This window comes from Cryptomeria japonica, chromosome 1 (assembly GCF_030272615.1).
Source record: "Cryptomeria japonica chromosome 1, Sugi_1.0, whole genome shotgun sequence".
Taxonomy (NCBI): Eukaryota; Viridiplantae; Streptophyta; class Pinopsida; order Cupressales; family Cupressaceae; genus Cryptomeria; species Cryptomeria japonica.
The window spans coordinates 501,744,734-501,770,832 of record NC_081405.1 but is presented as its reverse complement, the minus strand read 5'-3'; the positions used below and the strand labels follow the sequence as shown (position 1 = coordinate 501,770,832).

Sequence of the window (26,099 nt, the reverse complement as noted above, 5' to 3'; positions counted from 1 at the left end):
ACTTAAAGTATAAGAAAGAAGAAACATAGAAGGAAATGTCACTTATACTTAAAAAATTATCCTGATAGAGAGTTCGAAAGGTCAAATTTCGCTCCTGTCCTTCACTGAGGATCCAGAGCGAATTTCGCTCCTGTCCCTCCCAGGAGGACCAAGGCGAAGCGCTCCTGTCCCTCACCAAGGGACCAGAGCGAAAACACTTATTTGAGCCATTCCTGACCGTGTTTGGACGAATTGAGACATCAAAGGCATGGTGAAGGACGAAATGAGCATGATAGAGCATCCAGAGTTGATCAAAAACAATGAAATGATGAAGTTTTTACCTAGAGGGTCAAATTCGCTCCTGTCCCTCACTGAAGGACCAGAGCGAAATTCTTCATAAGGTACGATCTGGGCAAAGATCAAGCAAGTTTTATGTTTGAAGGTAAGAAAGGAGATGAATTGAACCCATTGAAGACAAATTGAAGATTATTAAACGTCAACAAGGGACCCAAATGCCCAAGTTCGCTCCTGTCCCTCAGGCAGGGACCAGAGCGATTTTTGTCTTAGACAAATTTCTTGCCAAGTTACAATGAATTCCAAGGCATGGATGAATGAAAGGGGGCATTACGAGACCGTTGAAGATAAATTTGGAAGCTGGCGAAGTGTGATCGAGACTACAAGTACAAATTCGCTCCTGTCCCTCTCCAAGGGACCAGGGCGATACAATGAGTATGTTGCCTTTTCCTCAAGTTCAAAACCGTTCCAAGTCAAGAGGAAGGGTGGCAAAGGCGTTTCGAAGCGTCCCAATGAAGAACGAAGTATCCAAAGTTGCTAAATTGAAAGGATTTACACTAAAACACCCAATTCGCTCCTATCCCTCAAGAAGGGACCAGAGCGAAATTTGCATGAAGGCATAAATTTTGAAAGTTTGTCAAGCATCAAGTGATTAAGGAAGATCAAGGGATCACGTTTTGCCCGACGAAGACAATTGCAAGTTGAAGAAAGTAAAGACAAGCTCAAAATGTTGAAATTCGCTCCTGTCCCTCAGGAAGGGACCAGAGCGATATTGATTATATTAGCCAAATCTCTCAAAAATCACGTAAGGTCAAGGATAGGCAAGGTCAACGACGTCCTTTGGAAGGCAATGAACGAAGAACGAAGATCAAAAGTTTGCAAATTTGAGCCAGGACACTAGGATCGCTCCTGTCCCTCAGGAAGGGACCAGGGCGATATTTGCCAAAGCACTCATTTTCCTTCGGAGATCATGACAAAACAAACTTGCAAAGGGTTCAAAGTGTTGTTTGAAAGGTAATAAAGGAGAAGTTGATATCAAGGACGGAGAATTTCAAGTCAAAATTGATGGATCGCTCCTGTCCCTCTCCAAGGGACCAGGGCGATGAGGTACGTATCTTTCCATCTTCAAAATATTTTGGCGCTCAAACACATTTTTGAATTTATTTAAATGCTAGAAAATTCGATAAGATTGAAAATTTAATTAAAAATAGCATTTAAATATTGCATTTAAATATTAATTAATTTTTGCCTTGTAAAAAAAATCGAAGTTTATTAATTAAAAACAATGGCAAATTAATTAATTATTATAGAGCGCTTGGTATTTTATTGTTTTATGAAGGTCGGCCTTTCTTATTTATTAAAAAATCGTTTATAATTGCTTTATTTTTACAAAAGTCGGCCTAAATAATGATGAGAGGTAAGCACTTATAAAGGAGGGTGGTGAAGATCATTATTTTCACATTGTTATTTTATCATCTCAAGTGCGATTTAAGGAAGACAAAGAGGTGCGAATTATATTCAAAAGGGGTGCGAACTTGAAAATTCTATTGGTGCGAACTTGTCAAAGACTTGAAGATCACGTCAAAAACTTGAAAGGTGGCGAAATTGCTATTTTGAAGGGAGATCACGTTGAAGACCATCTTATTTCAAATTTTGCCTAGGCGAATTCCTTTATTTTTAGAGTTAAGCTCTCAAGTAAGGTATGGCAAGATCTCTTGTTTTAATTTCGAATTTTGATCATCATTGCCTTAATTTTGAATTTTGAAAATTTGTTTTCCCTTAGCTCAGTCGTTTTTAGGAAATGATTAATAACTCAAGGACTTATCATTAAGTTTCCTAAAATTTGCTCTCTAATTTATGTTATGTATTGCAAAATCATGTTACTAATTTTGAAATGTTGTGTAGGCATCAAATGGAGATCTCATCAAGGAAAATCAAGCCGAATCAAGGACGATCTTCGCCGGGACGATCAAGCTAGGACAGGGGCGACCTCTTTCAATCCAGCGTTCCAAGGCGAGGTACATCATCGTCTTGCACATCAAGGACAAAAGGAGTTAGAACAAGAGTTAATTAAAGATAGCCTCTCAACGACATCAAGTTAAATATCTACCAAGTTACAAGTGTCAAATGAGGTGGCGTCCTAGTCATCATTTCTCCAGTCAGTGAGGTCCACCTCAGCATGTCCAGATTCAATGTACTTAACTCATGGAAGGTGGCACAAACTCCGATGTACCTACCCCGGCTATCCATTGGTCGATTTTTCTAGAAGGGACATGTGTCCAAGCAATACAATTTTGTCATTGGTCAAGCATTAAATGTTATGTAATGGTTGTAACAAACCCTAATTAGGGTTTTCATTGTAAAATCTTGGCCATTGATCTTGAATTGATCTAAGCCATCAAATTGTATTGTGGGCACTATATAAGCCCAGGCATTTCATTTGTAAAGGCTAATTTAGCAATAAGTTAGAGATAGCATGTAAATAGTTGGAAGAGTTAGAATATAGTTGATAGAATAGCAATTAGAGTAGAATAGGAGGACAAGGCAAGAAATTGTTGCCATTGATTGTAAACAAACTCCATTTTCATTGAAGTAATGGTGAAGTGTGTCGTTTCTTGCAATTTGCATGGTTTCTTGTTGAGTCTTCAATCCTAGATGGTAGATGATTAGATGAATGGAGGAAATGTGATTGATTAATGGTGGAATTCGTATATCCATACTACTAGCAGTTTGTTGATTACAGACTTGCCTTGTGTAGTCAACTGGAATCATTCAGCCTAAGCTCAATTTCAATTTGTCGCTTCTTCATTGATATGCATCAACTTGATGGTGTCTATGCCTGTGGTGATGATTTGAACATCATAAAGCTTCCCTTAGAAGATCGCACTAGCCTTGTGTAGATGTTCCATTGATGTCAAAACAAGACCTAGTTGGAGTTTCATCAAAAATCAAATCATTGCTCCTACATTCTTAGTATTAGGAATAGATCCTCTCTTCCCCCCCTTCCTTTTTTCCCTTTTTTTAATCTAAGTTAGTGAGAGCTTGTGTTCTAGCAAAGTAGATCGGAAATTCAATCACCAAATGTAAGTCCCCTTGTGATTCCAGCAAATCACATCATACCACGGCGAGCTTATCCACATGTAGAGACCCTACTAAAAGGAACCTTGGAGTCATCCTAACTGATCCTTTATGCGAATCTTCAGCAGTTAGAGACTTTTTCTCAAGAGAGGATAAGATACCCTTGGGTATTTTATTCTGTGTTAGGCTGTGTACAAAATACACGTCAACAGGTAGGTTGGGAGTTTATAGGGAGATCCGGAAAACCCCTGAATTCTAATATAGGTGAACTTCAGGTATTGAATATACCAATACCCGAATCTACTTATGAAGTCCATAGACTCTTGAGATAGTCTCTGATGTAATCCACCTTGCAGTGTTCATGTGATGTGCATCAGAAATGTATCATTTACCCTCTTGAAATGAAACTTTTCTTCCATGTGTAGTTGGGGATAACAATCATAGACAGGAAATTGTTTCTCTTTATTTCCCACTTCCCCTCTATAGGTGAGGCCTTTGTATCTATAGGTTCTAGCTAGAGAATATGTTAAAATTATAGCATCGACAGATAAAGAATCAACAATGAAATATATGAATTATAGCATATTCCAAATCCTTGTTTTGATTTCTCGGTCTTCTATCTTGCCTTTCCCTCTGATGCTCTCTCATCTAGCTCATGAATTGGTCAAAATTCATGTGTTCCCTTACATCCGGGGGAAGTAAACTGCACTCATCGTGTACTGCTATGACATTATCAGCAAATATAACATAATCATCTTCCCCAACACCTCTTTTGGTTCATTCCTTAGGAAAGTGGGCCTGGTAGGCCGATCAACGATGTGTGTAGGAGTTCTACGAGCCCTAGGAGTCCCAGCCACACTCCTATTATCCTCTTGCTCATGATTTTGTCTTCTAGGATTAGCCAACTGCTGTATGGCTGCCCTAAGCTATTGCAATGTGTCAACTATACATTGTTGTCCATCTTGTAAACCTCTCATGGTTTCCCTCACTTCTCTAGCTTCATCTGGTGGTGGACTATTTTCTCTTCTGTCACCCATACCTGCAACCTGTTCAATATTCCCAAAAGATGACTCCTGATGAGTCCCAATTAATCCTAATGTTGTTCTTCCTTGAAGAACCAACGGTGGTTGCCAAGTTTTTTTGAATTCTCTCTAATAATACCTCCTTTCTCTGTCACTTGGTTGCATTAACAATCTGATTCAACCTCACAGGATGGCAAGAGACCACTCTGATACCAATGTAAAGACTCTAAGTCCTTCAAACTGATTACTTCTGAACCTTGGTTTGTTTGTTTTCGGTTTTCTAAATTTTTTGGGAGTTTTTGATATAAAAAGCAACTATAATAAAGCATAAATTACTTGAATCCAAAAGCTAAATTAATACAAAAAGATTCAACTACTGCAACAACAACCATTCTTCAATTAATTGAACTCAAACTAAATGCATATAATCATACCCAAAAATAAAAGCAAATACACAACTATTCTGAAGATTGCTGCTAAAAAGCAGACCTCAATAGGGTCCATTTTCTTAAGAAAGTGAATGTTCCCTCCTCAAAGAGGTACGACTGTCATGTATGATGTTAGGCGCCTCTTCTCAAATTTTATTGAAATTTATTGTGCCTTCCTCAACCCAAATCGCCCCTCTGTTAGGGCCGCCTCCTCCGCTGCTATAAATGCTGGAAAAATCAGGTCGTACAGCCTTGGGAGTTGTGCCAATCAACACCAACAAGTGCAGCTTCAATCTGATTTCCAATCTAATATGAAACCCTTTGAATATGTTATGTAAACCTTCAATAAGACCCTCTGATTTAGCACAAATAAAACCTCTGAATGAAGTTCTTCAGAATGCCACCTTCAATGGATATTCCACCACCTTAGAGCAGCTGCAAACACTAAAGAATGTACCGTTCTCCAATGACTCAAAGAATGAAACCCTTGGCTTCCTTCTCTCAAACAATTTTCATCAAAACAAATGCTCAAGAATAACTTGTACAATTTCATGAAAGGAGTATTTATATTTCCTTCTTGGCTCGATTTCCCATTAAAAAAAACATTAATAACATTTAAAATGTTATTTCATTGAGACTTAGGGAATACTTTTAATATTTCATTAAAATTCTCCTTTATAATTAATTCCTCAAATGGCCCCCTTTTTATGATGAATCGACCCTCAAGTTATAACTTTAAGTTATAACTTATATTATCACCTTTTAATAAATAATTATCATTTGAGCCAATAAAAATTTAGTATCTCCTTCAATACTCAATATTTCTTCACGCCGTCTAAAACTGGAGCTAAGCCTGTGGTTCCCCCATACGACCAAGTGCCTTACTAAAAATAGTAAGGGTCCCTCTCAACCAACCTCTGACTTACTATAAATAGTAAGTATAGCAAACGGAGCCCTGGAAACACCAAACGAAAGCCAAAGCTGAATGCCACTGAACACTGAAATCGATACAAGCCTCAAAAGGCCCTCTAATCATCCTCATTAGCCTACGAGGGCCAGAATAATAGGCTAATCTCCCTGACTACTGATGTCTAACTAGAAGGGGACATTACAGCCACCCTTCCACCCCTGCTCAACCTTCTTGGCAACCTAACCATGCTTGTCAACGACCCCAAGAGATCTATTTTAATTCCTTCCAGCAAGCCCATCAAAATGTGAAAAGCATGGAAGATGTCAACATGTAGGATATAATGTTCAACTTCTAGGAGCAATTAGAAGATATTGAGAGGTAGCAGGAGTATCGTATATAGCAGGATCATATCATTTATCAAAATCGGCTTCAACAACAACAAATGGAAGCTAAAAGAAAACAGCATGCAGAGTTTCTTGCAAGGCACATTGCTTCTCCTAGGAAGAAGGAAATTAAGCAGCTAGCAACTATAGAGATGCAACTCATACAAGAGGAGGGTTCTGCCCCTTGGGTTCTGTTGACGTGTATTTTGTACACTATCAAACACAGAATAAAATACCTAAAGGTACCTTATCCTCTCTTGAGTAAAGCCTCTAATTGCTGAAGATATCGCGAAAAAGGATCAATCAGGATGACTCCAAGGTTCTTGTACGTAGGGTCTCTACGTGTGGATAAGCTCTCTGTGGTATGATGTGATTTGCTGGAATCACAAGGGGACTTACATTTGATGCCTGAACTTCTGATTTGCTTTGAATATTGCTGGAACACAGGCTCTTGCTAGCTTAGATTTGAAAAAAGGAAAAAAGACGAGGGCGAGGAAAGGATCTAATCCTAACACTAAGAATGTAGGAGCAATGATTGATCTTTGATGGAATTCTAACTAGGTCTTGTTTTGACATCGCAGGACCATCTCCACAAGGCTAGTGCGATCTTCGAAGGAAAGCTTTATGATGTTCAAATCATCACTGCAAGCATAGACACCATCAGGTTGATGCATATCGATGAAGAAGCGACAATTGAAGTTAAGCTTAAGCTGAATGATTCCAGTTGACTACGCAAGGCAAGTCTGCAATCAACAAACTGCTAGTAGTATGGATATACGAATTTCACCATCAATCAAGCACATTTCTTCCACTCATCTAATAACATGAAATCAAATATGAGAAGTATAAAGACCATGCAAATTGTCGAATTGACCCATAAATTTCACCATTTCTTCAATGAAGTTACAAGTCTTTTACAACAACATCTTGGCAACAATCTTTGCCTTCTCTCTCTACTCTACTCTAATTGCTATTCTATCTTATTACTTATCTATCTAATTTCTATCTAATTGCTTCCAACTATATTCTAACTCCTCTAATTAGCCTTTACAAAATGAAATGCCAGGGCTTATATAGTGCCCTCAATACAATTCGATGGCTTAGATCAATTCGAGATCAATGGCCAAGATTTTACAATGAAAACCCTAATTAGGGTTTGTTACAACCATTACATAACATTTAATGCTTGACCAATGAAATAATTGTATTGCTTGGACACATGTCCTCTCTGGAAAAATCGACCAATGGATAGCCGGGGTAGGTACATCGGAGTTTGTGCCACCTTCCATGGGTTAGGTACATTGAATCTGGACATGTTGAGGTGGACCACACTGACTGGAGAAGTGATGACTAGGATGCCACCTCGTTTGACACTTGTAACTTGGTAAATATTCAACTTGATGTTGTTGAGAAGCTAGCTTTAATTAATTCATCTGGAACTATCTGCTTCTTCAACGAACCCTTGTTCTAACTTCTTGTGTCCTTGATGTGCAGGATGATGATGTACCTCGCCTTGTAATACTGGATTGGAGAAGGTCGCCCTTGATGACGTTAGTCCAAAGAAGGTCGTCCTTGTCGATGCTAGGCTGGAGGAGGTCGCCCTTGTCCTTGCTTGACCGTCCTTGATCTGGCTTGATTTTCCTTGAGGAGAGTCTTCCGACTTGTAGATCTTTCGAGCTTGGAGTCGCCATCTTGATACCTCACTTGAGAGCTAACTTAACAAAAGATGCTAAAACTATGAAATTCGCCTAGGCAAAAACGAAGATTGAAGTATTCAACGTGATCCTCCTCTAGCAAAGGCGCCTTTCTTGTCAACTCCACCAACTTTGGGGTCTTCCAACGCCTTGAGGGCAAATGCGCTCCACTTGAACACAATTCGCACTCCTCTTGATGAGATCTCGCACTCCTCCTTGTCCTCCAAATCGCATGCAAATGAATGATTAAAAGATGATTTAAAATGCCATATCACACCCCCTTTATATAAGCGCTTACCTCTTCAATCCCCCATAGGACGACTTTTGAAAATAAAAATAAAAATGGAGGCCGACTTTGTAAAATATAGAAAATAAAACCCAAGCGCTCCAATTTTATTTAGATTAATTGATTAAAATGCCTTCATAATTAATTATTTCGATTTTTAAAAGGCAAAATTAAAATTAAATTAATCAATTAAATGCCTTGTGCGCACCTATTAAATGTCGATTTTTAATTAAAAATATCAAGGTTCATCGAAATTTAGCATTTAATGCATTTGAAAATGATGTTGGCGCCTAAACATGGGAGATATAAGGGATACAAACCATATCGCTCTGGTCCCTGGGAGAGGGACAGGAGCGCCTTAGCATTTTGTTCTTGAATTTCTCGCTTTTTACGTTCAAAGTCACTTCCTCTACGTTGAAACTGGCATTTTAAATAGGAACCTTGAGCTTGATTGATTCAATGTTTTGAAATGAATGCCTCCTAGACCATTTTCGCTCTGGTCCCTGACTGAGGGACAAGAGCGAACTTTGCATTTAGCTCAAATTTGCCAACCTTTTGTCGTTAACCTCTCGTTCATCATCTTCTTAAAGATATTTTCAACCTTGTATAACCTTGCCCTGACGTAATTTTTTGAAGGAAATGACCAGTTTAGTAGAAATCGCCCTGGTCCTTGACTAAAGGACAGGAGCGAACTTGCATCTTTGCTTAAGTTAGTCACCTTTTGACGTTTGGTTCCTTGTCCATCATCCTTCCAAGGACATATTCGATCTTGTATAACTTTGCCTTGGCGTGGTTTTTTGGAAGGGATGATGATCTTCATAGAAATCGCTCTGGTCCTTGACTGAAGGACAGGAGCGAACCTTTGTTCCTTGGGCTAATCCTTGTTCTTATCAACTTTCGATTGTCTTCAAAGTATAAAATGGTGTCTCTTACTCCTTCTTGAACGTTTGAAATGGAAGTGACATCTCAAAATTAAGTATACTTGGACAGTTCGCTCTGGTCCCTAGGAGAGGGACAGGAGTGAACTTGGGTAATTTCATCACTTTTCATGGTCCTTGCAACTTTGTTCTTCTTCAAAGTGTTCCAAACATCCTCGCCCCCTTGTACCTTGGCCTGGATTTATTAAAATTCGAAGGGGAAGTCTAAATAACCAAGATTTCGCCCTGGTCCTTGACTGAAGGACAGGAGCGAACTTTCATTTGTAGGCTCAATCATTCTTTGCCAATGTTTAAAACTATCTTCAATGGATCTGCTATGCTCCCCTTCACTCATCTTTGACATGGAATTTGCTTCAAATTGGTGAGAAATTTGTCTTAGGAAGAAATCGCTCTGGTCCCTTGGAGAGGGACAGGAGCGCCTAGGACAAAATAGGCTTCACTGGCGTCTTGCACTCTTCAAAATTATATTCAATAGATTCGTTACGCCTCCTTTTACTTGCCTCAAACTTAAAAACTCATTTCACTTCGCCAAAACTTGTCTTGTGGAGGAATCGCTCTGGTCCCTGAGAGAGGGACGGGAGCTATCACTAAAATTCGCCCTGGTCCCTGGCAGAGGGACAGGAGCGATTTTGCTTCTAGGGCCAATTTTCTCCTTCGAGGTGCGACCAAATTATATTCAATGAGTAAAATGTACCTCCCTCGTTCTTCTCAAATCGCGAAATCGTTCAAATCTTTCAAGGACAAGGCAATTTTGGATTTCAAGCTCCGGTCCTTCAGTGAGGGACAGGAGCGATTTTTGCTCTCAGGGCCAAATCTTTTTACTTTTCACTTCAAATTTCCTTCGCTGAGGAAAATATCATCTCTTTACACGCCATGAATAAAAGTTCGAGTCCAAACAAGGTCTAAAAATGTGCATATGAATAAAATCGCTCTGGTCCCTTGGTGAGGGACAGGAGCGAATTTACCTTTCTAGACAAATACTCCATCATTTCATCGTCTTTAATCAAGTCTGGATGCTCTATCACGTTCATTTTGTCCTCCATCATGCCTTTGATGTCTCAATTTGTCCAAACAAGGTCAGGAATGACTCCACTAAGCTTTTTCGCTCTGGACCCTTGGTGAGGGACAGGAGCGATTCGCCTTGGACCCTTGGAGAGGGTCAGGAGCGAAATTCGCTCTGGATCCTCAGTGAAGGACAGGAGCGAAATTTGACTTTTCGAACTCTCTATCAGGATAATTTTTATGGAATATAACATTTAAGTATAAGAAAGAAGAAACACTTATACTTTAAGTTATATTCCATATATACTTTCAGGATGTTTGAGAGTGGTTTTAGACCTCCAGGAGTTATATTGCAAAATCTAGTTTTTTGAGGTTTTTCAGTTTCCAGACTTAGTCAAATTCAGGATCAGGACATTCCAGACTTAGCCAAATTTCAGGATCAGGACGTTCAGACTTAGCCAAATTTCAGGATCAGGACGTTCAGACTTAGCCAAATTTTCAAGACATTCCAGACTTAGCCAAATTTTCAAGACATTTCAGACTTAGCCAAATTTTCAGGACATTCCAGACTTAGCCAAATTTCAAGATCAAGACATCACTCAAGCCGGACTTGCTTATCCATGTGATCACCTGGGCGACACTCAAAATGCAAAGGCTAAGTAACAAAACCCTAAAAGACCAAAAAACAAACCCTAAAAAAAACAAAAAAAGCAAGGGTCCCCATTTGCAATGGGGCGATGTGTGAAAACGTCACAACAGGTTCCTAAGTTTGAAATCCCAAGCTTCAAGCAAGGGAGACCTTCCAAACCTTCAAGTAAACCTCCTAGGTTTAAAATCCCAAGTTTCAAAGGAGCTCAAGCTATTCTTTTACAAGAGCCTTCACCTCTACACCCTCCCTTGCAACATCCCCTATCAGATAAATCACCTTTTCCTAAAACTATTTCACTCTACAAAAGTGGACCTGTTGCCCAAAGGCGGATTGGCTTGATCATCAAGGGGGAGGGGAGGTATTGTCCACATGTGGTAAGCTCCCTTACCATCAACAAGATCACGGTTTAGACTTGCTGCAAAACAAATTTGAAGATCATCTATAGCAGCACGGCATTGAGCGAGGGAACATGGAGGAGCTAGTTAGATCAGCTCATGAGGTTGATCTTTTGAAACATAAGTCAGCATATGATGAGAATGGTGAAGAAGAAAATATTTTTGATGTCTTACCTACTTTCATTCCATTTTCAGAGGATAGGATGGAGATTGATGCTGCTTTATTGTTCAAAGGATGTGGTTGTTACTAAATATGTTGTGTAGGCCACAAAAAATGATGTTATTGCTACAAGAAGCATGGGGAATGGATCATACCATGAACCTAAGGTTATTGCAGTAAAGAGGTAATTTGAAGATTTTACGTCTTCTTATAAAGTGCCTCATAAATCTGAAGTTGGTGTTGATGAGCTAAGTATCAGCACATGTGATTATAATGTATGTTGGTTCTCCTCTGCCTCGGAATGTGATGATGTTGAATATGAAATCTCATTCAAGGTGAAGAAGTTGTGTCTAGCATTAGGGACTATGTGCCCAAGCTTGAATGTTTAACTTGGGACCAGCATATCGTGGATGGTGATGTTGAGCAGCAACATACATATCAAAAGAATAAATATCTTGTTGCTTAAATTGACGATATACTCGAGCTTCAAATTTTTATATTTGATGTGCACGAGGATCCCCCTTGTGTAGGTCAACGAGGTATGTTATACTTTTCATCACCATTTGAGTTTGAGGCATTTTCTTTTGGTTTCAAGTTTCAACTCATGCCTAGAGGAGCTCAGCTATTGTGGAAACAATGATACCCCATTGTATGAAGATGCCTTCTCTTTTGCAAGGGCTGGTTCTTTTGAGGCTACCCTACTCCTAAAATACTCCCCCTTGCTATTGTATGTATGCTTGATGCATCCCCGAATGTTTCAATTGCCTACATTCTATGGCTTCCTTCTAGTGGCAAGGTGAATGGTGAAGTGTTCTTTCACCATGTAAGTAGTATGTATGGTCTAATGCATGCATACAAGAGACTACAATTGTTGCAATTGGGTGGTGAATGCAAGTATGATATGAAGAAAATCAACTCCTTAAAAAGACTTGTCTTTGACAAAGGCAAATTCATCAGTTGCCTCTTGTTGTAAATCAATGTAAATAATAGATTAGAGGTTGTTTTTCTTTCATAAGTGCTTTTGCACCTGCTACATTCTCCTTAGGAGGGTGTATGCTCTAGTTTCCGAATTACCTCCAGGTGTTGGCATGAGCATGTTTTGGATCCTTCCAATAACTCAGTGTCCAATGGACGCTTAAGGCTTCTGGATTTCATGCTTAGTAGGCAAGCATCCTACAGAGGTCGCCAAAATGTTGTTATTTTATGACATCCTTGGTCCATCAGTGAGAACTGATCAGAGATATGCTCCATTGACCAGCATTACTGCTATTTGATCAAGGACAAAACCAATAGAATCATGAAATGTTAAGTGTTGTCTTCTTGGGAAGTAGAAGTTCTCAAGCCTTTCTCTTCCTTGAACCCGGAATCTCGGAATTCCCAGTTCTCAAGCCTTTCTCTTCCTTGAACCTGTAATCTCGAAATCCCGTAATTCCCAGCTCTCAAGCCTTTCTCTTCCTTGACCCCAAAATCCCGAAACTCCCAGGTTCCAAGCTTTTCCCTTTTTGACCCCGGAATCTTGAAACACCTAAGTTCCAAGACTTTTCCTCTTCACTCCAAAATCCTGAAACCCTTGGTTCCATGACTTTTCTTTTATGACCCTAGAATTCTGGAACCCCCAGGTTCCAAGCCTTTTCCTCTTGACCTCGAAATCCTAAAACCCTAGGTTCCAAGCCTTTTCCATCATGACCTCAGAATCCTAGAACCCACAGGTTCCAAATCTCCTCTCCTCTTGCGGCAAGACCTGACATCTGACTTCTAATGACTTGTGACACTTCTAGATGACATGATCAACACTCAAGGCTCTTGATGCTCCACCAACCTCTATGACTTGTCTACTTTCATTCATGGAGCTACATGGTCACATTTAATGTTTTGCAAGGTTGCCATCAAGTGGAGTTCAAGGCCATGCTTATTTGTGGTTACTTGATGGCCTTCATGTCAAACCTGCATGCTCTAACTTTGGAATGTCAGGCAATCCACCTTCTAGAAGTACTTTTATTTTGGGGTTGCTTTCTCGGGGTATGTCCAAGTTGCTTGCACGCACACCATGTCAGATCTGTGCACTTCCTTGCACACCCAAACTAACATTCCTTTGCACACACAAGGGTCAAGGCTTCCCCTCCTTGACCATTGGTCTCTTCTTTGCAACTATATATGTGTTGTTGAGCCTCACTATAAAGGGTTCTCTCCCTGCTAGCTTGAGCTACTCTCTGCTCTTTCACTTCTCTTGAAGATTTGTTTTATTTATTGCATTTCTATAACTGTCAATGTGGCAATTGACCTGAGAATGAATTGAAATAATCATTCTTGTCTCTCTTCGACTTATGCATGTTGTGTATGTTTCCTTGTCGTCATCAGAAGTGTATGTTTTGTGGCTTTTTTCTCACATATATGTTGTGTTAACTTGTTTTTGAGTGTGACTTGTGGAAAATCTTCTCCCCTTTGACATTCAGCAAATTCTAACCTCCATACATGTGTTTGGGGTCATTCATGTAACCGAATTTTGTGCATCTCCAGAGTATTTCGACTGATTCTTTGTGTCATTTCTTGATGGGGAGAGAAACATCTCTTATCTTGGTGCATCACCTCCTTCCATTTTAGCATTTCCTTCTTCCTTTTTCCTTTGCAAACTATTAGGATAGATTTATAAGTAGAATTTGGAGTGTTGAGTTGGTTCAAGACCTGCACTTGGATTGGGAAGGATGCTGACCTTCTCCGAAGATTCAACCCCTTTGCGCAAGGACCCACATTTCGGGGTTTTTTGGATGTTTCACAAGGTTGCTAAGTTGATAGCTCAGCAAGGGTGTAAACTTTTGTGACAACAGTTTTTGGCACACCCGGTGGGACTCATCTTTCATCAAGCTGAAGATTTGGTGTGTTCTTTAGTGTATTCTGCCTTGGAAAGGCATCTCTCAAGCACCTGACAGCTCTACTATCAATTTGGTGAATTTGTTGGTATGTTATTTGTCTTTGATTGAGTTATATCTGCTTTCTCTTTTAAGCATTTCATTAAACAAGTTGTAACTCTTGTAAAGGCTTTATAATGAATACATATCATGGGAATACCTTCTTTTCCCATCCATCCCATGAGCCTACTTGTTATTTTCCTTCTCATCAACAATATCAAACTAGGAATGCTCCTAGTTTCATCCCAAACAGCCTTGCTGTGACAAGTTATCAGCACATCCAATATGCTTGCTACCCTCCCACCCCTGCTCAACCTTATTTAAAACCTAACCATGCTTATCAACAACCCCAAGAGGTCTATTTTAATCCCTTCCAGCATGCCCATCAAAATGTGAAAAGCCTAGAAGATGTCAGCATCAAGGATATGATGATGAACTTCCAAGTGCATTTAGAAGCCATTGGGAGGAAGTAGGAGTATGGGCTACAGTAGGGTCATCTCGTTTATCAGGCTCGGCTTCAACAACAACAAATGGAAGCCCAAAGACAACAACATGAGGAGTTTCTTTCAAGGCAGCTTGCTTCTGCTAGGAAGGAGGAAATTAGGCAGCTAGCAGCTATAGAGATGCAGCTCATATATGAGGAGGGTTTTGCCCCTTGGGTTCCCAAGTTTGAAATCCCAACGTTCAAGCAGGGGAGACCTTAGAAGCCTTCAAATAAACCTCCTAGGTTTAAAATCCCAAGTTTCAAAGGATCTCAAGCTATCGTTTTACAAGAGCCTTCCCCTCTACAACCTCCATTGTAACATCCCCGATCAAATCAATCTCCTTTTCCTGACACTATTTCACTCTTCAAAGGTGGACCTATTGTCTAGACGACAAATTGGCTTGATCATCAAGGGGGACGGGAGGTATCATCCGCTAGTGGTGAGCTCTCTTACCCTCAACAAGATCAAGGTTAAGACTTGCTGCAAAAGAAATTCGAAGATCAACTACAACAGCAAGGCATTGAGCGAGGGGATATGGAGGAGGTAGTTAGATTAGCTCATGATGTTGATCTTTCACAACATAAGTCAGCCTACGATGAGAATGGTGAGGAAGAAAATATTTTTGATGTCTTACCTACTTTTATTCCATTTTCAGAGGATAGGTTGGAGATTGATGCTCCTTTATGTTCAAAGGATGTGGTTGGTTCTACATTGTTGGGGAGGCCACAAAAAATGATGTTATTGCTATAGGTAGTATGGGGAATGGATCATGCCATGAGCTTGAGGTTATTGCAGTTGGTTGCCAAGAGGAAGAAACCAAAACAGAGAGGCAATCTGAAGATTTTACATATTCTTATGAAGTGCCTCATAAATCTGAAGTTGGTGTTGATGAACTAAGTATCAACACATGTGATTATGATGTATGTTGGTTCTCCCCTGCCCCAAAATGTGATAATGTTGAATATGAAGTCTTTTCAAGGTGAAGATGTTGTGTTTACCATTAGGGCCAATGTGACTGAGCTTGAATGTTTCACTTGGGACCAGTATTTCACGGATGGTGATGTTGAGCAGCAACATACATGTCAAAAGAGTAAATATATTGTTGCTCAAATTGACGATATACCCAAGCTTCAAAGTTTTCTATTTGATGTACACGAGGAGCCCCCTTGTATAGGTTAAGAAGGAGGTATGGTATACTTTTCATCACCCTTTGAGTTTGAGGCATTTTCTTTTGTTTTCAACTCACGCCCGGAGGAGGTTAGCTATTGCGGAAACAATGATACTCCATTGTATGAAGAAGATGCCTTCTCTTTTGCAAGGGGTATTCTTTTGAGGCTACCCTACTCCTAAAATACTCCCCCCTTGCTACTGTATGTATGCTTGATGCATCCCCAAATGTCTCAAATGCCTACATTCTATGGCTTCCTTATGGTGGCAAGGTGAAATGTGAAGTTTTCTTTCACCATATAAGTAGTATGTATGGTCTAATGCATGCATACAAGAGACTTCAATTGTTGCAATTGGGTGGTGAATGCAATTATGGTATGAAGAAGATCAGCTCCTTCAATAGACTTGTCTTTGACAGAGGCAAATTCATCAGTTGCCTCATATTGTAAATCAATGTAAATATTAGATTAGAGGTTGTTTTGCTTTCATGAGTGCTTTTGCACCTACTACATTATCCTGAGGAGGGTGTGTTCTCTAGTTTTCGACTTCCCTCCAGGTGTTGGCACGCGCATGTTTTGGGTCCTTCCAGTAACCTAGTGTCCAATGGATGCTTAAGGCTTCTGGATTTCATATGTACCAAGAAAGCATCTTGTAGAGGCGTCAAAATGTTGTCATTTTATGACATACTTGGTCCATCAGTGAGAACCAATCGGAGATATGCTCCATGGACCAGTGCTGCCCCAGTTGATCAAGGATAGAACCAATGGAATCATGAAATGTTAAGTGATGTCTTGTTGGGAGGTAGAAGTTTTCAAGCCTTTCCCTTGCTTGAACCCGGAATCGTGGAATTCCCAATTCTCAAGACTTTCTCTTGAACTCCGAATCCCAGAATCTCAGAATTCCCAATTCTCAAGCCTTTCTCTTCCTCAAACCCGAAACCCCGGAATCTCGGAATTCCTACATTCCAAGCTTTTCCCTTCTTGACCCCGGAATCTCAGAACCCCCAATTTCCAAGCCTTTTCCTCTTGACCTCAAAATCCCAGAACCCTAGGATTCAAGCCCTTTCCTTCATGACCTTGGAATCTCGAAACCCCCAGGTTTCAAGCCTTTTCCTCTTGACCCAAAATCTTGGAACAAGTTCCAAGCCTTTTCCTTCATGACTGTGGAATCCTGGAACCCCCAGGTTACAAGTCTCCACGCCCCTTGCAGCAGGACCTAATGTCTAACTTCTGATGACTTGCGACACTTCTAGATGACGTGATCAACACTCAACCCTCCACCAACCCTTGCGACTTGTCTAATTTCATTTATGGAGCTACAAGGGCGCATTTAATGTTTTTGTCGGGTTGCCATCAAGCGGATTCCAGGTCCATGCTTATTTATGGTTACTTGATGGCCTTCAAGTCAGGCTTGCATGCTTTGACTTTGGAATGCCAGGCAATCCATCTTCTAGAAGTACTTTTCTTCTTGGGGTTGCTTTGTTAGGGTATGACCAAGTTGCTTGCACGCAAACCATGTCAGGTTTGTGCACTTCCCTGCCTTCCCAAACTGACATTCCTCTACACACACAAGGGTCAAGGCTTCCTCTCTTTGACCATTGGTCTCTTCTCTGTGACCAACTTGCTACATATAGGTTGTTAAGCCTCATTATTAAGGGTTTTCTCCCTACTAGCTTGAGCTACTCTCTACTCTTTCACTTCTCTTGAAGATTTGTATTATTTCTTGCATTTCTCTAACTGTAAGTTTGTCCATTGGCCTGAGAATGAACTAAAACCATCATTCTTGCCTCTCTTCGACTTATGCACACTATGTATGTTTCCTTACCTTCATCATAAGTGTATGTTTTGGGGCTTTTTTCTCACATATATGTTGTGTTAACTTGTTTCTGAGTGTGACTAGTGGAAAATCTTTTCCCCTTTGACATTTAGCGAATTCTAACCTCCATACATGCGTTTGGGGTCATTCATGCAACTGAAGTTTGTGCATCTCCAGGGTATTTTGATTGATTCTTTGTGTCATTTCTTGGTGGGGAGAGAAACATCTCTTGTCTTGGTGCATCACCTCCTTTCATTTTAGTATTGCCTCCTTCCTTTTTCCTCTGCAAGTTGTTCGGATAGGTTTAGAAATAGAATTTTGTGAGTTAAGTTGGTTCAACACCTGCACTTGGATTGAGAAGGAGGTTAGACTTTCTCCAGAGATCCAACCCCATTGCGCAAGGTCCTACACTTCGGGGTTGTTTCCATGTTTCACAAGATTGCTGAGTTGGTAGCTCAGTAAGGGTGCAAACTTTTGTGACAAAATTTTCTGGCATGTCCGGTGGGACTCATCCTTCATCAAGCATAAGTTATGATGCAAACGAACAAAAACCATGATGGACATTAGATACGACAAATGAATAATTTATGTGATCGTTTATCTATTATAAGAAAGAATAATAAACCATAGTTGTAGGTTTTTCTTTCAGTCAAAAGCATAAAATCTTTTGCCTTTGAGTTAAAGAGCATTTCCTCCTTTTGCCCTATGTGAATCCAGCAAGACACGTTTAATTTTAATTAGCATAATCTTGAAACCACTCCAAAAAAAACTGTATACAAATTATATATATCGAGTATATATTATAAAGATTAGGTTAATTTTTACTTACAAGGAGCTTCCCTTTCTAATTTGAAGAACAATTCTATTACACATTTGTTCCATTTTTTGTCACACTAAAAGATACAAATTAAAATACAAACACTTATATGATGTAAGTTGTGATGCAAACTAAATAAAAACCATGTTGGATGTTAGATACAAAAACTAAATAATTTATGTGATTTTTATATATCATAAGAAAAAAAGAAATTGTAATTAGATGTGAAATGATCCCCTATTCCCTTAGTTTTGATTGGTATTGAGATTTAAAATAATTACATAAAATCTTACTTTAAAAATGTGAAAAAAAAGTAATTATATCTTTGTCAAGTATTTCAAATTTGCTGATAATTTTTTATTATGTTTTTTGAATCAATAAATTGAGATTTCCCTAGGTAAACATATTGAGAAACATGTGTGTTATATTTTTTTTCATTCTAGAAAGAAAATACATAAAATCCAGATCAGTTTTAGAACACTCGATGAATTTTGAAGTTCCTCATCCAAGTAGGCTAAAACAAGGTATGTTAAGCTTATTTCACCAAACACATTGAGTCTGGCTGAATCTGTGCCATATTTTTCAAAAAAATTATGTTATTTGTAAAATATTTACATCACTTTTACATTGTCAAGCTTTGGCCAAGTTTTTTGGCACAGTGAATCTGACCCAAAAACCAGCATGCCAAGTCTAGTTCTGCTACCCGTGTTCAAGATCTATTTCTCAAAATGTTTTTGAATTTCATACCTTTCATTTAGAAATCACCCACAAAAAACCCAACAAAACAACTATATCATTATCACTAATACTTTTAAAACTTTGACAAAAGCTTTATCTACAAAGATGATATGTAGAGTGAATATAAATCTTAACGTGATAATGGCTCATTCTAGAGGGGTTGTCCTCATGGTGATTTTGATCCCTAAGAGAAAAAAACATATGCACACTAATGCAAATAACAAACAATATACCTAGATAAATGAAATCTTAGAGAGTTTCCATTCTTCTTTGATTCATAAATAGTTTGAAAATAAAGCAGAATCCCAAAGTTGCAATCCAATATAATTCAAAACAAAACATACCTGCCCAAAGAAAACAGTCGCAGAACCTCAGTGGCAATACAAGCAGCAATAAAGTTGTTCAAGGCGAATGGAGCTCCAGCTTGTTTGTTTGCAATAACAATTGAAATGCCCACTGCTTTCAAAATCATTGAAGAAATTAATAATAAAATCAATAAAAACAAAAATCATCCACTCTTAAAATGCATTCATCTTGAGCTCCAAATTTTTATTTTATTTACAACTTGCAAGTTCAATGCTAGAAAAGCGGGTCTAATCAAATTAAAGGTCAAATGAATGATTGTTTGTTAATCAAAGAAATCATACGAGAGTCGTTATGTCACTTGTTCTCTCATGAACATGGAAAAGAGTTTAGAAAAAGATGCCAAAAAAAGAAAAAAGAGAGTAAATTTCATAGCTAAATTGGGTATTCTAATTAAAAATGATAACTCCAACAGGTTGACAAAGAAAAACTTAACAGTGAGACATCCACCTCCCATAATATATCCATTGTCCTTGTAATTGTGTAATGTCCCCTTCTCGAGCATAATCAATTGTTGGACAATTAGCATATTTTCCAAGTTTTCCGGTAGGCGAATTGTTAGGTATGGGAGAATACCAAAGTTCTTGGAAAGCACAAGTTCAATCTAGCAAGGTTGATATTCATCGCAATGAGCTCATTTGGTAGTGTGGATGACCATGACATTTTTAGAATTGATTTCTGACCTTTCAAAACTCTGCAAACTTATTGGAAGAACAAGCTATTTTTAGGAAGTCACCCAATTGCTTGTGATTATCATCCTAAATCTTCAGTATCATCCTGGTATGATTAGAATTTGATTTCTATAACATTTCAATGCTTTCCAAGACTTGGGTAAATTAATTTAATTATTCACTTAAGTTGATGTTAAATTATTAAAATGACAACTTAGTGCAATAATTTATTAAAAATGTGTCTTTTAGTGTGCTTTAAGTTGGATGCCTAGGGAAAGGGGCCTTTTTGGACATTGAAATATTATTTATCTTTCCAAAAGGCCATTTTGAAGAATAAGGGAATTGTTATTTCAAAAATATCAATATTTCCTCCAAAAAGCCATAAAAGGAGGATGTGAGCTCATTTGTGAGATTAAATTAGAAAAAGTTAATTTTTTTGTTGTTGGATTGAACCTGAGTTCTTCTTGAAAATGAAAACTCTCTTGGAGTTGCTGATTTCGAAGACAAAACCCCCCTAAACTATCTAGTGGGATTTCATATCAGAGATTAGAAAATCGCCATAGACTTGCCAAACTCGGCGAGTCTGAGCACAAGACATGCTCGCCGAGTCTCTGGAGCTCGGACTCGGGTTCGCCCAAGTCTGGCTTGCCGAGTTTGGCGAGTTTGGCATAAACTCGCCAAACTCGGCGAGTCTCGAACCTCAAACTCGACCGGCGGCAGGGTCCAAAAAAAAAGCAAAAAATAAACATTTTAAAAATCTTTTTCAACTTCTTTTTTTTTTTGTTATTTATCTCTAACCCCTAAAAGTGAACTTCATTTCATTCACTTGCAAAAATAGGAGGAGTACAGTGAGTTGGGAAGAAAAACAAGGGTGCATAGAAGAAAAACTAGCAAGGAGGAAGCTCAAGTTTTCTTCAATTTTTCACATTGAGGTTGCACTATGTTTGGATTTGGTGCATCAAGAGTTAGATAGGAAGAGTTTGCAGCTCATTTCAAGCTTGTTGTAAGAGGTAAGATTGTTTTTTTGGAGATTTTTTTGTTTCTTGTATGCAAAAATTCCATTTTCTATTCATTTATTTTGAAAGTTCTACATTTTCTTCCAAAATCTTTTGTATGTTTGTATGTAGTATGTAGTATGTACTATGTATGGTTGTATGTAGGGTTTGTAATTTTATTTTTTTTTAAAGTAGGGTTTGACAAACCCTACAATTTTATTTTATTTTAACTTTACAAACCCTACCTTAGTTTGTTTTAATGTATTTATTAATTTCATTTTGTATTTGTAATGTTTTATTGCAGCAAACTTCACTTTCTTATTTGCCTCAACTTCAAGTTTCACAAAACTATCCTACAATGTCTACTTCAGCTTCTAGACCCCCCATTAGAAAGGACCCTGCTTGGAAATATCACAAGGATTTTCCAGGGCAAGGAAAGGGGCAAACAAAATGTACATTTTGCAAAACAATATTTCATGGAGATATATATAGACTGAAATACCATATTGTTGGTGTGTGTGGACATGATGCCGAACCATGCCAAAAAGAACTCCTTGAGGCAGTACGTGATTGCTATGTAATGGTTGAGGAAATTGAAAGGAAAAAGAAGCAAAAGGAGGATCGAGCGGCCATTGGGAGAGAGACAACTTTAGGAAGAGGGACACAGTTAGGTTGTGTTGGAGGCCCTTCTTCCTTACCTCCATATCGTCTTACTCATAGTTGGACTACTCGTGACTCGGCTCGACTCGCCAAGCCCCCAGGGAAAACTCAAGAAAAACTCGAAAAAACTCGGCGAAAAACTCGACAACTTAAAAACACGCTTAAACTTAGTAAAAAATGCATTTTTTTTGCAAAATTTAATGAGAAGATGATGCATCCAATGAGTCAATAAATGATAACACAAAAGAAACAAGCTGATTCTAGATATATTTAAATGCAAAGTGTCTACAAAATCGCATCCTCTTCCCATCTCTAGCAAAAACTTGGGGAGAGGTAGAACTAGAAGGTCTAGTCGTATAAGTCTACTGTGGGCGTGATTGTGCCTCCTCGCTCGGTATGGCTGACTGAGACTCATCCTCCATCCTGGATGAAGCTATGTCTCCACCTACTCCTGCCACTGCCAATGAATCCTCATCCTCCTCCTCCTCAACGTCATCCAGCTTGAAACCAAATCCACCCCCCTCCTCCATAGCCTGCCTCTCCAAACCAGTGCTGCTAGTGTCGAAAACAATGGAGGCTGCTCCTGTGACGTCCAATCACTGTAAGGATCTATATCATCCAAGTCAATTGGACCACCTTCTAGTTCCTGCGCTAACTTGCTCCTCTTCTTCGTGTGGATTGCTTCAAACAAGCTCCAATTGCGCTCACAATTGGATGAACTGCAAGGCTGACATAAGACTCTAAGGACAAATTTTTTGAGATGTGGGATGTTTCCACCCCAATTTTGCCTCCAAGCATCTGCAAAATAAATAAAATGGAAAAGTTAGAAAGCAAAGAGAAAACAAAAAACATAATTTATCAATCATTTTAGTCTTTAGATCCCAAAATCCAAATGGCAAATGTTATACCTGGGGTTTGAGTGGTTCTTCCTCTCCTAGCCAGCTCTGAAGAGAATAGCTTACCCCTTCCTCCCTCATAATTTTGGAGCTCACTCACAATGAGGCCTCTCTCCTCAACATCAGGTACCATCCTCTCAATGCATGTACTGAGGCCCTCCATGACTTCTCCATTCGGATCTGAGTAAGAACCCCCGAACCTAAAACGAGGGTTGAGGAAGTACCCTGCTGCATGAATGGGTTGGTGAAGCTGATTGTTCCACCTCCTATCAACAATTTCCCAAATGGGATCAAATTTAAGTCTATCCCCCTTGTAGTAATTTTTGATAGACTCCTTGGCCTATCCATGGCCTCATAAAGATATCCCATTGGGGTTTTATCCCCATCCACCAAGCGAAGAACTAGAACCAAGGGCTCTGACACCTACAATTGAAAAATAAAAATTACAAAAAAGAATAAATTTAAATAATGAAGTTACAAATTAGTAATGAGAGACTTTAATCAAGAATAACTAAAATTTAAAAATTAAAGTTTTGAAGTAACAACCTTCACAATCTCTGCAGCCCTTTGTGCAAATTGGTTGTCGAAGACTATGCATGCGACAGCCTCTCCTTCAGGCTTCTTTGAATAAGGTGAGTTAAGCCATTCTCCACTCACAAACATTTGTTTCAAAGAAGTCAATGCAACAAGAAGGCTTTGCAACGTCAAGAAAATCGTTACAAACCTTGTGACACCAGCTCTCACCAAATCTTTCCCTTGGGTGTGCTGTCTCATCAAATTTAGGACCCAACAGTGATTGTAAATATATTTGGTGATCCTCCTTGCATCTTCCACAACTAGAGTCACCCACTCAAGTTTTCCTATGTCCTCCAAAAGAAGGTCAAGGACATGTGCTGCACAAGGTGTCCAAAAAAGAGTGGGGTGCCTCTCTTGGACGATTCTTCCTGCAAAAGAAGAATTTATTCTCAAGAAATATGCAACCAAGTAAAACAAAGCCACAACAAATGAAAATATTGCTAATGCCTAAAGGTGATAATTTAAAAGGATTCTACCTGCTGACAAATATGCTGCTGCATTATCTGTGATGATTTGCACCACATTCTCTACCCCCACCTCCATGACGACATGCTCCAACATTCCAGCCGATGTTTCTGCATTTTTCACCTTGCTGGAGGCATCAACAGATTTCAAGAACACTACATTCTCCTTGCAAGCAACCAAAAAATTGATGATGGTGCAATTCTTGCCATCTGTCCACCCATTAGAAGGAATGGTGCAGCCATAATTTGCCCATTCAATTTTTTGATCCTCCATCACTTCTCTTGCCCTAGCAACTGCATTTGTGAGCAACCTGTAAGTGCAAAGTGAAATTAGGTCTTAGTACACAATTTTGATTTAATAAACAAAAAATCTAAAAAATAATTAAAAATGAAATCAAGTGGACTATGTAGTAATTTACTAACCTCCCACTCAAATCCTTGCGAGAAGGGGCCTTGTACCCCTTTCCTGAAACTATCATAGCAGTCACCAAATTCAACCAATAAGCATTGTCCGCCACATTGAATGCAATGTTGTTGAAGTACCGAAAATCAGCTACTGCAATGTCAGTTTTCTCATGTACCTCCTTATTCCATCCAGTGGCCTCTAATGATGGTTGTGTTGCAGGTGTGTTTCTGGTCACAAAATAATCACCTATGGACCCTGATCATGGTGATGGAAGTGGAACAGTGCCAAGTACTCTACTAGAGGAAGCAAAAGCAATGGGCGAGGTGATGGTGGGTTTGCGGATACGTGGGCCATGCCAAGAGCCCACTATGCCCTCAAGTGCTTCTTGTTCCTCTTCAAGGTCAACAGAAACACCTTGAGATTCAGCTATGGCTGATCTCATGGCTAGCTTTGCCCTCTCCCTTTGCAATTTCTTCTCTTCCCCAGCTGCAAGTAGGGCATTCATTTGTCTTTTTATTTCTTCATTGGTCCCAGGGCATGCTCTAGCATCATGCTTATCTATTCCTGCAAGGTGGTATTTGAGGCGGTTGATGCCTCCATGAAGTATTTTCTCACACTTTATGCATATAACTGACCCAAGATCGGGTCCCTCATAGGCATACCTCCATGCCCCATCTCTAGCACCTCTAAGACGGGTGCCTATATATCCAGATGGGCATGGATCTAGTGGCCATTGCTCCCTTGCCATGATTAATGCTTACTTAACCTACACATACAAAGTGAAAAAAAAAAATAACATTTTAGTTAAACAATTTAGCAAACTATCTACATTAGTTTAAATAAATTTAGACATCATTCAAAGTTCTTTTTTTTTAAAAGTAGGGTTTGAATTTTTTTTTGAAAACTAGATTCTTCAAAAAAATTGTGAAAATTCAACAAAACTTGTCAAATCTAGTGTTAAATCTTGTGCAAACAACTTAGAAATGATTTAGACTACCTAAGAATCATTTCTAATCAATCTAAATGCAACAAAAAATAAACAAATTGTTTTAAAAAAGCATAGAAAAAAAATAAAAAAACTTACCTGGGAATCTGATTTTCCCTTCAAATCCACTTGGAATCACTCAAAAACCCCTCCAAATCACCTTCCAAGTCACTCCAAGTCAACTTCCCCTTTCTCAACCCAAAACCCAATCAGAAAACAAAAAATGAATTATTGTTTTGCCGTTTTCGGCTAAGTGAATCAAGCAAGCGAGTTTTTGTCATGGACTCACCGAGTTTTTGCCAAAAACTCAGCGAGTTTTTCCGGCGAGTAGAAGTCAAATCTACTCGCCAGGCTCAAAAACTCGACGAGTTTTTGAAACTCGCCAAGTTTTTGGCGAGTGTGCCATCTATGGTCCCACTCAGTTTGCTACTGTCGGTGTTGGTGTTTCCGATTCTGCTTCCGTAAGTGCCACTGCCACTTCTCATGTTCCTAGCACTAGTAGTTGTAGTGGGAGTGTTAGCATTGGACCTAGGATTCGTAAATCTAGGTTGGATACCTTCTTTGTGCCTCGCACTACTCCTGGGTCCTGACAGTTGCTTGAGAGCATGGGTTGGAACAAGGTCCATGATACTACTAAAATGGCAGTTGGTAGGTTTTGGGTCTACGGCAATGTTCCATTCTTTACAACCAGGTGAATGTTTTATGTTTGATTGTTTTAATTTTTATACTTTGATTCTTCGTTTTATTTTTTCTCGTACATACTACATAGTACATACTTAACTTATCTCATTTAAATTTATTTGTGACAGGTCTCCTTATTGGCAAGAAATGGTTGATGGCCTTACCATATGCGGGGCGGGGTTCAAAGCTCCTTTTGAGTCTGATTTGAGGGGACCCATTTTGACTCAATTGGTGAATGATGTGAAGAAGGAATTAG

At 39.1% G+C, this 26,099-nt stretch overlaps 2 protein-coding genes across 3 annotated transcripts in view; both read right to left on the bottom strand.

Annotated features, from left to right (window-relative positions):
* Positions 1-26,099, bottom strand: part of LOC131078165 (signal peptide peptidase 2) — a 194,218-nt gene that overhangs the window by 95,754 nt on the left and 72,365 nt on the right. For both annotated transcript variants that reach the window (XM_058015837.2, XM_058015838.2), the window contains exon 5: positions 19,491-19,602. In XM_058015837.2, the coding sequence (XP_057871820.1) occupies positions 19,491-19,602 (112 nt within the window). The remainder of the gene's footprint in view (positions 1-19,490; positions 19,603-26,099) is intronic.
* On the bottom strand, positions 19,652-24,301 carry LOC131078166 (uncharacterized). The gene is made up of 4 exons (XM_058015839.2): positions 24,195-24,301; positions 23,784-24,082; positions 23,278-23,675; positions 19,652-23,154 (listed from the first exon to the last, which is right to left on the bottom strand). The coding sequence occupies exons 1-4, from the start codon at positions 24,248-24,250 to the stop codon at positions 22,828-22,830; spliced, it is 1,080 nt and encodes a 359-aa protein (XP_057871822.2). The 5' UTR covers positions 24,251-24,301; the 3' UTR covers positions 19,652-22,827.

Excerpts from the sequence above, each read along its gene's own strand:
- LOC131078166 (XM_058015839.2), bottom strand. The coding sequence starts at position 24,250 with ATGATAGTTTCAGGAAAGGGGTACAAGGCCCCTTCTCGCAAGGATTTG. Across the intron at positions 24,083-24,194 it reads CGCAAGGATTTGAGTGGGAG|GTTGCTCACAAATGCAGTTG; the intron begins GTTAGTAAATTA and ends TTGCACTTACAG. Across the intron at positions 23,155-23,277 it reads GGGCTGCAGAGATTGTGAAG|GTGTCAGAGCCCTTGGTTCT; the intron begins GTTGTTACTTCA and ends TTTCAATTGTAG.